At 52.9% G+C, this 13,504-nt stretch overlaps 2 protein-coding genes across 4 annotated transcripts in view; one reads left to right on the plus strand and one right to left on the minus strand.

The window, feature by feature from the left end:
* Positions 1-8,107, minus strand: part of RABGGTA (Rab geranylgeranyltransferase subunit alpha) — a 25,296-nt gene extending 17,189 nt beyond the window's left edge. For both annotated transcript variants that reach the window (XM_076064469.1, XM_076064468.1), the window contains exons 1-3: positions 8,000-8,107; positions 2,159-2,269; positions 177-301 (exon numbers count right to left, since the gene is read on the minus strand). In XM_076064469.1, the coding sequence (XP_075920584.1) occupies positions 177-301; positions 2,159-2,269; positions 8,000-8,002 (239 nt within the window). In that variant the 5' untranslated portion in view covers positions 8,003-8,107. The remainder of the gene's footprint in view (positions 1-176; positions 302-2,158; positions 2,270-7,999) is intronic.
* A 1,543-nt stretch (positions 8,108-9,650) lies between these two features.
* Positions 9,651-13,504, plus strand: part of LOC142923381 (uncharacterized) — a 30,769-nt gene continuing 26,915 nt past the window's right edge. Inside the window, exon 1 of one of the 2 annotated variants that reach the window (XM_076064467.1) lies at positions 9,651-9,781. In XM_076064467.1, the coding sequence (XP_075920582.1) occupies positions 9,770-9,781 (12 nt within the window). In that variant the 5' untranslated portion in view covers positions 9,651-9,769. The remainder of the gene's footprint in view (positions 9,782-13,504) is intronic. The other variant, XM_076064466.1, reaches the window with a different exon arrangement.

Raw genomic sequence — 13,504 nt, forward strand, 5'->3', positions numbered from 1 at the left:
ACAGGGGGACAGGGAGACAGGGGGACACCGGGGACAGCGAGACAAGGGGGACAATGGGGACACTGAGACAAGGGGGACACTGGGACAAGGGGGACACTGGGACAATGGGGACACTGGGACAATGGGGACACTGGGACAGGGAGACAGGGGGACAAGGGAGACAAGGAGACACTGACCTCTGCTGCTGCATCTGCTGCAGGATCTCGCGCCTGAAGTTCCACAGAGTGTGGAGGTCGGGGTTCTGGGTGAGGACGGAGGCGGTGAGGTCCAGCGCCTCACTGTCGTACTCACCAGCGGCCCTCTGTGTACACACAACACAGTGTACACACACACAGTGTACACACACACAGTGTACACACACAGTGTACACACACAGTGTACACAACACACACAGTGTACACACACACACAGTGTACACACAGTGTACACACACAGTGTACACACACACAGTGTACACACACACAGTGGACACACACACACAGTGTACACACACACACAGTGTACACACACAGTGCACACACAACACACACAGTGTACACACACACAGTGTACACACACACAGTGTACACACACACACACAGCGTGTACACACACACACACACAGCGTGTACACACACAGTGTACACACACACACAGTGTACACACACACACAGTGTACACACACAGTGTACACACACACAGTGTACACACACACAGTGTACACACACACAGTGTACACACACAGTGTACACACACACACAGTGTACACACACACAGTGTACACACACACAGTGTACACACACACAGTGTACACACACACAGTGTACACACACACAGTGTACACACACACACACAGTGTACACACACACACACACAGTGTACACACACACAGTGTACATACACACAGTGTACACACACACAGTGTACACACACACACAGTGTACACACACACACAGTGTACACACACACAGTGTACACACACAGTGTACACACACACAGTGTACACACACAGTGTACACACACACAGTGTACACACACAGTGTACACACACAGTGTACACACACACACAGTGTACACACACACACAGTGTACACACACACACAGTGTACACACACACAACACACACACAGTGTACACACACAGTGTACACACACACAGTGTACACACACACAGTGTACACACACACACACACAGTGTACACACACAGCGTACACACACAGTGTACACACACAGTGTACACACACAGTGTACACACACACAGTGTACACACACAGTGTACACAACACACACACAGTGTACACAACACACACACACAGTGTACACACACACAGTGTACACACACACAGTGTACACACACAGCGTACACACACAGCGTACACACACAGTGTACACAACACACACACACAGTGTACACACACACAGTGTACACACACACTGTGTACACACACACACAGTGTACACACACACTCAGTGTACACACACACACAGTGTACACACACACACACAGTGTACACACACAGCGTACACACACACAGTGTACACACACATTGTGTACACACACACACAGTGTACACACACAGCATACACACACACAGTGTACACACACACACAGCGTACACACACACAGCGTGTGTACACACACAGCGTGTGTACACACACAGCGTGTACACACACATTGTACACACACACACAACACACACAACGTGTACACACACACAACACACACAACGTGTACACACACACAGCGTGTACACAACACACAGCGTGTACACACACACGTGTAAACACACACATCGTGTACACACGCACACACACACAGCGTGTACACACACAGCATGTACACAACACACACAGTGTGTGTGTGTACACACACACACAGTGTGTGTGTACACACACACACACACAGCGTGTACACACACACAGCGTGTACACACACACAGCGTGTACACACACACAACACACACAGCGTGTACACACACACAGCGTGGACACACACACACAACACACACACAGTGTACACACACAGCGTGTACACACACTCCTCACCTTGGTGAGCTCACCACGGTGAGGAGTTGGTGAGGAGTTTGTGAGCTCACCTTGGTGAGGAGTTGGTGAGGAGTTGGTGAGGAGTTGGTGAGCTCACCTTGGTGAGGAGTTGGTGAGGAGTTGGTGAGCTCACCTTGGTGAGGAGTCGCTCCATGGCAGCTGAGAATCTCTCTAACTTTTTGCTCCTCTCCCGACGCTTCACCTCCAGCTGCTCCTCCGTGGAGCGAACCTTCACCCGGCCGTGCTGTACGCGGCGTCAACAACAACAACAACATCAACAACAACAACACAACATCAACAACACAACATCAACAACAACATAACACAACATCAACAACACAACAGCATCAACAACACAACATCAACAACAACACAATAACATCGACAACACATCAACAACACAACATCAACAACACAACAGCATCAACAACACAACATCAACAACAACACAATAACATCGACAACACATCAACAACAACACAACAGCATCAACAACACAACATCAACAACACAACAGCATCAACAACACAACAGCATCGAAACAGCATCGACAACATCAACACTTGGTGGCCTTCCAAAGATACACAAAGAAGATACACCCCTTCGTCCCATCGTCTCTACTATCAGCTCCCCCACCTACAAACTGGCACGTTTTCTGGCTGATATACTGCGACCTTTCACTGGAAAAACCACCTCTGCGGTACTAAATTCTACTCACCTGGTATCGACAATCAAAGACATTTCCCTGTCCCCAAACGACCTGCTTGTCAGTTTTGATGTGGTGTCCTTGTTCACCAAAGTCCCGGTACCTGACACCATCGCTATCATTGAAGACCTGGTTCATCAAGGACTGCATACTGATGTACCCCCCCTGGTGAGACATTGCTTAACCAACACATACTTCACCTGGAATGGAACTTTCTACAAACAAACTGAGGGCACCCCAATGGGCTCCCCCCTATCTCCGGTTGTAGCCAACGTATTCATGGAAAAATTTGAAACTGACGCCATCCAGACTGCCACTCTACGCCCGACCTTATGGAAGAGGTACGTTGATGACACCTTTGTCATCTGGCCACATGGCCAGCCTGCTCTAGACCAATTCCGCGACCACATCAATTCCATACACCCAGCCATAAGATTTACCATGGAGGTCGAAAAAGATGGCAAACTACCCTTTCTGGATGTCTTAATTAAAAGGAGACATGATGGTTCAATGAGCCACTCTGTCTACAGGAAAGCTACCCATACAGATGCTTACTTGAAACCGGATTCCCACCACCATCCATCCCAGAAGAACTGCCTCATCAAGACTCTATACCATAGAGCCCAATGCATTTCCGACCAGGAACACATTACCAGTGAACTCAAGCACATACACCAGGCTCTCAGGGCTAATGGCTACTCCGACTACACAATCCGCAAAGCCATCACTCCAGTCATGAAGAAGGATCCTCTTGTGGAGCCACTCAAAACCATCACCTTACCCTACATTGCAGGGGTCACTAAAAAGATCTCCAAAATCCTGAATAAACACAAGATCCAGGTCCGATTCAACACAGTACACAAAATCCGTGATTTAGTTCCATCTGTAAAAGATGCTCTTCCAGACATACAGTACCCGGGCGTTTACAAACTAAAGTGCCTCTGTGGTAGTAGCTACATTGGAGAAACCAAAAGACATATCTTGGACCGCATCCGCGAACATAAAGCAGACTTGAAACACGGTAAGACGAACTCCTCTGCCGTGGCAGATCACTGTTACAATTCAGTGGGCTCACATGACATTGACTTCTCCAAGACGGAGGTTCTTTGCAAACCAACTGGCTACCATGAGAGATTCGTTCATGAGGCCATTCACATATACAAGCACAGAGACAATTTCAACCGAGAAGATGGATTCAGGCTTAGTAACCACTGGAAAGATGTGTTAAATCATTTCTGTTCTTAATTAATTGTAATTTTACGATGACCTTCAGACCGCAGCTCTTTCGCCAGCATTGCCTCTTAATACCTCTCACACCACGGTTAATGGTATGGTTTACAACATGGAGTATACTAGGGCTTCGCAGCTGTCTCTCTCCCCCTCCTCTGTTCCGACCATGGACGAACTCGTCCGTCTGAACGGGGCCCGTAGCTATCCGTGGTATGGAAATTTGAGGGTAAGAATCCACCCATTTTTTCGCCATATAGCATTGTGATATATAACGACTTATGGTTGGTAGCTTAGCTGATTGGAGAATATAGAGTTTATTGATAACATGAAGGTAATTTATAATTTAGTTTTTATTGGTTCACTATATAGTACTGTGAATAGCTCAGATGTGTAGTCATTTCTGTGACCAGTCACTAGCAAATCACCCAGTTATTTCAATGCTAAATTCGCCTAGTTATTTCAATGCTAAATTCTCCTGTTTGATTTGTACTAAGTGCCTCGGTGAATGTGTATGCTCTGACTTCAACGTAACTATTTCTGTAGCAGTTACAAGCGAATCACTCAGCCTTTTCAATGCTAAATTCTATGCTAATCCCATTATCAAGGGGTGCCTCTGCGGATGTGTATGTCTTAATTTAGCTATTTCAATGCTAAATTCTATGCTAATTACTTTTAACAATGGGTGCCTCTGCGGATGTGTATGCTTTAACTTTTAACATAGCTATTTCTGTGACCAGTCACAAGCTAATCATTCAGCCATTTCAATGCTAAATTTTATGCTAATTCCTTCGTCAAGGCTCTTTGTTCCTCTCACACAGCTTAAAAGCCGTGATCTGAACGTGGCTCTCTCACTCCAGCGCTGTCCTACCAGACAGTCTCGCTCCCTTCACCTGATGAAGGCCGCTTGTGTTGTGGCCGAAACGTCGTGAGAATATTATTGTGTTATTTTGTTTTATCAATTTATTATTTTATTCTCATTCTACGTGACTTTACCGAAAGAACCAAAGAAGATGAATCATTGCAGTCACGAAAGCTTTAAATCGAAAGACAACAACAATCAACAACACGACAACAACACAAACAAGACAACAACAATCAACAACAACACAACAACAACAACACAAACAAGACAACAATCAACACAACACAAACAAGACAACAACAATCAACACAACAACAACAATCAACAACACGACAACAACACAAACAAGACAACAACACAAACAAGACAACAACACAAACAAGACAACAACAATACAACAACAACACAAACAAGACAACAACAATCAACACAACAACAACACAAACAAGACAACAACAATCAACAACAACAACACAAACAAGACAACAACAATCAACACGACAACAACACAAACAAGACAACAACAATCAACAACAACACAACAACAACACAAACAACACAACAACAATCAACAACAACACGTCCTACTGTGCCAGGCTAGGTGCAGGAGGTCTCGGGACAGACCCAGCTAGGTGCCACGGGTCGACTGAGATGACCACTGATAGATGCACCACCACCAGCTGTACCCCCCACCTGTGCCAGGCTAGGTGCAGGAGGTCACGGGGCAGACCCAGCAGGTGCCATGGGTTGGCTGAGATGAGTGGCCGATGCACCACCAGCTGTACCCCCCTACTGTGCCAGGCTAGGTGCAGGAGGTCACAGGACAGACCCAGCAGGTGCCACGGGTCGACTGAGATGACCACTGATAGATGCACCACCAGCTGTACCCCCCCCTACTGTGCCAGGCTAGGTGCAGGAGGTCACGGGACAGACCCAGCAGGTGCCACGGGTCGACTGACTGAGATGACTGAGATGACTGGCTGATGCACCACCTGTGCCTCCTACTGTGCCAACCTGCTGAGCTTTAGCCACCCGGCGCTCCGCCCGTTGTTGTGAGCATCGCTCCTCCGCACTCCGTTGCTGTTGGAGGGCGACTGCCTCCAACTGCCCAGTAGCCTCAGGGTGCACCTAGCCTGGTACTGCCCGGTAGCAGCAGCGTCCTTCACGAGCCTCCTCGTCCTCCACAAAGTGGACTTGCCGATATCAGCGGTGTCAAGATCGGTCTTTGTGGAGGAGGCTCGTGAAGGACGCTGCTGCTACTGGGCAGTGCCAGGCTAGGTGCACCCTGAGGCTACTGGGCAGTTGGAGGCAGTCGCCCTCCAACAGCAACGGAGGGTGGAGGAGCGACGCTCACAACAACGGGCGGAGCGCCGGGTGGCTAAAGCACAGCAGGTTGGCACAGTAGTGGGCACAGGTGGTGCATCAGCCAGTCATCTCAGTCAGCCGACCCATGGCACCTGCTGGGTCTGTCCCGAGACCTCCTGCACCTAGCCTGGCACATCATCATCACTACCCACATCACCACCACCCACATCATCATCACCACCAACCAACCACATCACCACCACCCACATCACCACCACCAAACACATCACCACCACATCACCACCACATATCACCACCACATTATCACCACCACCACCCACATCACCACCACCACCACCACCCACATCACCACCACCACCCCCATCACCACCACCACCACCCCCATCACCACCACCACCACCCACATCACCACCACTACCACCACCATCACCACCCACATCACCACCACCAACATCACATCATCACCACCACCCACATCACCACCACCACCCACATCACCACCACCACCACCCACATCACCACCACCACCCACATCACCACCCACATCACCACCACCACCACCACCACCCACATCACCACCACCACCACCACCACCCACATCACCACCACCACCCACATCACCACCCACATCACCATCACCACCCACATCACCACCACCACCCACATCACCACCACCACCCACATCACCACCACCACCCACATCACCACCCACATCACCACCACCACCCACATCACCACCACCACCCACCATCACCACCACCACCCACATCACCACCACCACCCACATCACCACCACTACCCACATCACCACCGACATCACCACCACCCACATCACCACCACCCACATCACCACCACTACCCACATCACCACCCACATCACCACCACCACCCACATCACCACAACCACCACCACCACCTACATCACCACCACTACCCACATCACCACCCACATCACCACCACCCACATCACCACCACTACCCACATTACCACCCACATCACCACCACCACCACATCACCACCACCACCCACATCACCACCACCACCCACATCACCACCACCACCACCCACATCACCACCCACATCACCACCACCACCCACATCACCACCACCACATCACCACACCCACATCACCACCACCCACATCACCACCACCCACATCACCACCACTACCCACATCACCACCCACATCACCACCACCAATATCACCACCACCCACATCACCACCACCACCCACATCACCACCACCACCCACATCACCACCACCACCACCCACATCACCACCCACATCACCACCACCACCCACATCACCACCACCACCCACATCACCACCACCCACATCACCACCACCCACATCACCACCACTACCCACATCACCACCCACATCACCACCACCAATATCACCACCACCACCCACATTACCACCCACATCACCACCACTTTTAATACATCGACACCCACATTAGCCTCTGGTATGAGTCTCGACACTTCGTGCGATCCTATGGTATCAGTATTGGAACCCCATGGTACCCCGTGACCACCACCTATAGTACCCCATGGTACCCCACCTATAGTACCCCATGGTAACCCCACGGTACCCCATGGTACCCCACCTATAGTACCCCATGACTACCCTTTAGAACCCCATGGTACCCCGTGACCACCACCTATAGTACACCATGGTACCCCATGGTAACCCCATGGTACCCCACCTATAGTACCCCATGGTACCCCATGGAACCCCGTGGTTCCCCGTGGTACCCCGTGGTACCCCATGGTACCCCATGGTAACCCCGTGGTACCCCGTGGTTCCCCGTGGTACCCCGTGGTACCACAGGAGCTGCCCACTCACCATGGTTCAATGGAGGGGCCCCGGAACGCGCTTAACGCAGCAAACTCCGCCCCCCAGCGTAACCGGACGTGACGTCACCCGGCGCGCGTCACCCTCCCCCCCCCTCAGCTGGGGGCTGCTTCCGGTTTTTTCTTCACCACTCCCCCCTTACCCAAGATGGCCGCCGCTGCTCGGTGATTGTGACGTCACGCGGCCCGTGTCCTTATATGGGCAGGACCCCCAAATGTACCCTGCCCCTCCCCGGGCGGAACCGAAGCGGCGGGGGGTTAGGGGGGGGAGTGAGGGGGCGGGGCAGAGTGAGGGGGGTGGCAGAGTGAGGGGGGGGGCAGAGTGTGAGGGGGGGGTAGAGTGATAGACAGGGGGCGGGGCATAGTGAGGGGCAAGGGGCGGGGCAGAGTGAGGAGGCGGGTGAGAGGGGGCGGGGCAAAGTGAGGGGGCGGGGCAGAATGAGGGGGCGTGGCAGGATGAGGGGACGGGGTCCGTGATAGGTGCCCAGCGCTAGGTGCCTGCGCCCAGAGGCTGACTGGGTGAGCGGTTGCGCGGGGTTTTGGTTTCCCTCGCCGTGTTCGGAGTGGTGAGGGTGAGTGGTGAGGGTGAGTGGTGAGGGTGAGTCGTGAGGGTGAGTCGTGAGGGTGAGTGGTGAGGGTGAGTGGTGAGGGTGAGCGAGGGAGAGATAAGAGGGGAGGGTGAGGCGAGATCAGGCTGAAGGTGAGTGGTGAGTGGTGAGGGTGAGTGGTGAGGGTGAGTGGTGAGGGTGAGTGGTGAGGGTGAGGAGATGTGAGGGAGAGATAGAGGAAGGTGGGGGTGGAGTGGAAGGACAGGTGGTAATCTGGCGTGGTGAGGCCAGGTGAGGCGAAATAGGTGAGGGTGGTGAGGCGAGATAGGTGAGGGTGGTGAGGTTGAGATAGGTGAGGGTGGTGAGGTTGAGATAGGTGAGGGTGGTGAGGTTGAGATAGGTGAGGGTGGTGAGGCGAGATAGGTGAGGGTGGTGAGGTTGAGATAGGTGAGGGCGGTGAGGTTGAGATAGGTGAGGGTGGTGAGGCGAGATAGGTGAGGGTGGTGAGGTTGAGATAGGTGAGGGTGGTGAGGTTGAGATAGGTGAGGGTGGTGAGGTTGAGATAGGTGAGGGTGGTGAGGTTGAGATAGGTGAGGCGAGATAGGTGAGGGTGGTGAGGTTGAGATAGGTGAGGCGAGATAGGTGAGGGTGGTGAGGTTGAGATAGGTGAGGGTGGTGAGGTTGAGATAGGTGAGGCGAGATAGGTGAGGGTGGTGAGGTTGAGATAGGTGAGGCGAGATAGGTGAGGCGAGATAGGTGAGGGTGGGGCGCGTCATGAAGTGAGAGTGGTGTCTTGACGAGGTGAGGAGGGTGAGGAGGACGAGGTGAGGAGGGCGAGGTGAGGAGGGCGAGGTGAGGATGTGTTTGCAGTGAGGGGAGAAGTGTGTGGTGAGGAGGAGGGGGGTGAGTGGTGAGGAGGAGGGGGGTGAGTGGTGAGGAGGAGGGGGGTGAGAGTGGTGAGGAGGGGGTGAGAGTGGTGAGGAGGGGGTGAGAGTGGTGAAGAGGAGGGGGGTGAGTGGTGAGTGGTGAGGAGGAGTGGGGTGAGTGGTGAGGAGAGGGTGAGTGGTGGTGAGGAGGAGGGGGGTGAGTGGTGAGTGGTGAGGAGAGGGTGAGTGGTGAGGAGGAGGGGGGTGAGTGGTGAGGAGTGGTGAGTGGTGAGGAGAGTGGTGAGTGGTGAGGTTTTTAGCCCGTGGGACCCGAGGCCAAAAGACATCATGCCAGTGTCGGTGAGTTGGTGCCACACACTCACCACACTCACCACACACTCACCACACTCACCACACACTCACCACACTCACCACACACTCACCACACACTCACCACACTCACCACACACTCACCACACACACTCACCACACACTCACCACACTCACCACACTCACCACACACTCACCACACACTCACCACACACTCACCACACACTCACCACACTCACCACACACTCACCACACACTCACCACACACTCACCACACACTCACCACACACCACACACCACACACCACACACTCACCACACTCACCACACACTCACCACACTCACCACACACTCACCACACTCACCACACACTCACCACACTCACCACACTCACCACACACTCACCACACACTCACCACACTCACCACACACTCACCACACACTCACCACACTCACCACACACTCACCACACACTCACCACACCACACACTCACCACACACTCACCACACTCACCACACTCACCACACACTCACCACACTCACCACACACTCACCACACACTCACCACACACTCACCACACTCACCACACACCACACACTCACCACACACTCACCACACTCACCACACACTCACCACACTCACCACACACCACACACTCACCACACTCACCACACACTCACCACACTCACCACACTCACCACACACTCACCACACTCACCACACACTCACCACACACTCACCACACTCACCACACTCACCACACACCACACACTCACCACACACTCACCACACTCACCACACACTCACCACACTCACCACACTCACCACACACTCACCACACTCACCACACACCACACACTCACCACACTCACCACACTCACCACACACTCACCACACACTCACCACACTCACCACACTCACCACACACTCACCACACTCACCACACACCACACACTCACCACACACTCACCACACTCACCACACTCACCACACACCACACACTCACCACACTCACCACACTCACCACACACTCACCACACACTCACCACACTCACCACACTCACCACACACTCACCACACTCACCACACACTCACCACACACTCACCACACACTCTCCACACACTCTCCACACTCACCACACACTCACCACACACTCACCACACACTCTCCACACTCACCACACACTCACCACACTCACCACACTCACCACACACTCACCACACACTCACCACACTCACCACACACTCACCACACACTCACCACACACTCTCCACACTCACCACACACTCACCACACACTCACCACACTCACCACACTCACCACACACTCACCACACTCACCACACACCCTCACCACACACTCACCACACTCACCACACACTCACCACACTCACCACACTCACCACACACTCACCACACACTCACCACACTCACCACACACTCACCACACACTCACCACACTCACCACACACTCACCACACTCACCACACACCCTCACCACACACTCACCACACACTCACCCCACACTCACCACACACTCACCACACACCCTCACCACACTCACCACACACTCACCACACTCACCACACACTCACCACCCTCACCACACACTCACCACACACTTACCACACTCACCACACACTCACCACACTCACCACTCACCACACACTCACCACACTCACCACACTCACCACACACTCACCACACTCACCACACACCCTCACCACACTCACCACACACTCACCACACACTCACCACACTCACCACACACTCACCACACACTCACCACACTCACCACACACTCACCACACTCACCACACACCCTCACCACACACTCACCACACTCACCACACACTCACCACACACTCACCACACACTCACCCTCACCACACTCACCACACACTCACCCTCACCACACACTCACCACACACTCACCCTCACCACACACACCCTCACCACACTCACCACACACTCACCCTCATCACACTCACCACACACTCACCACACTCACCACACTCACCACACACTCACCTTCACACACTCACCCTCACCACACACACACCCTCACCACACTCACCCTCACCACACACTCACCCTCACCACACACTCACCACACACTAACCCTTACCACACACCCTCACCACACACTCACCACACACTCACCCTCACCACACACTCACCACACACTCACCCTCACCACACACTCACCACACACTCACCCTCACCACACACTCACCCTCACCACACACTCACCACACACTCACCCTCACCACACACACACCCTCACCACACACTCACCACACACTCACCCTCACCACACACTCACCATCACCACACACTCACCCTCACCACACACACACCCTCACCACACACTCACCATCACCACACACTCACCCTCACCACACACTCACCATCACCACACACTCACCCTCACCACACACACACCCTCACCACACACTCACCCTCAGCACACACTCACTATCACCACACACACACCCTCACCACAAACTCACCACACACTCACCCTCACCACACACCCTCACCACACACCCTCACCACACACTCACCACACACTCACCCTCACCACACACTCACCACACACTCACCCTCACCACACACACACCCTCACCACACACTCACCATCACCACACACTCACCCTCACCAAACTCACCCTCACCACACACTCACCCTCACCACACTCACCCTCACCACACACTCACCCTCACCACACTCACCCTCACCACACACTCACCACACACTCACCCTCACCACACACCCTCACCACACACACTCACCACACACTCACCACACACTCACCCTCACCACACACTCACCATCACCACACACTCACCCTCACCACACACTCACCATCACCACACACACACCCTCACCACACACACACACCCTCACCCTGGGTGGGGTGGTGGGTGGTGGGGCTGGGTGGGGAGGGGCTGGTCACCCCGTGGTGCCCCCCTTACAAAACTCAACGTTTAACCGACTCACGCCAGGCTTGTGCCCGTCCTCACAGTCGGGCGTATTGTGCTGAACGCACCACGTGGTGGTGCCTCCGTTGTTGTTGACCCTGGCCATTGACCGAGCAACCCAACGTTCCTACCAGCTCCCTTCCGCAGGAGAATGTGCTTGTTACATTTGAATCACAGTTCCTATGATCACTGTTACATTGTTTTCATAGCTTTATTTTGGTGATTTCGAAAAAAACGTTTTCGTTCAGCCGTACGGGTAAAACCTTGTGGATCGCGAGTAACTCGGCCTGCGAGTGTTTTGCAAGACGAGCTAAAGTGTTTAACTAAATATTAACTTGATAAACGGGCGAGGGATCTTGCAATACGAGCAGTGTACGTGCACACGCTTTGTACTGCCGCGCGTCACATGATCACGACTGATACACGAGTTAAATTTCGATTTAAAGCTATCGTGACTGCAGGGATTCTCATATTCTTGGTTCTTTCGGCTAAGTCACTTAGAAGGGAAATAATAAAATAATAAAAATGAAACATGATATAAATTACTGCTGATCCTACATAATACACTGGTCGTAACATGACTTTGAGACCACCCCCCCCCATCCACCGCCTACACATTCCACAAGGAGTGACTAATCCCATTATGCATTTGTCATCAATATGATAAATTCCTCTGTTGATATGTAAACTCCCTTGTCAAGGCTCTCTCTACTCCTCCTCCTCCCACCCAGCTTGAAATACGCTGCCAAGCCTAGCAGTGTTCATTGG

The sequence above is a fragment of the Petromyzon marinus genome, unplaced genomic scaffold, assembly GCF_048934315.1.
Source record: "Petromyzon marinus isolate PM22_M1 ecotype Great Lakes invasive population unplaced genomic scaffold, UKy_Petmar_22M1.pri1.0 PM_Scaffold_470, whole genome shotgun sequence".
NCBI lineage: Eukaryota > Metazoa > Chordata > Hyperoartia > Petromyzontiformes > Petromyzontidae > Petromyzon > Petromyzon marinus.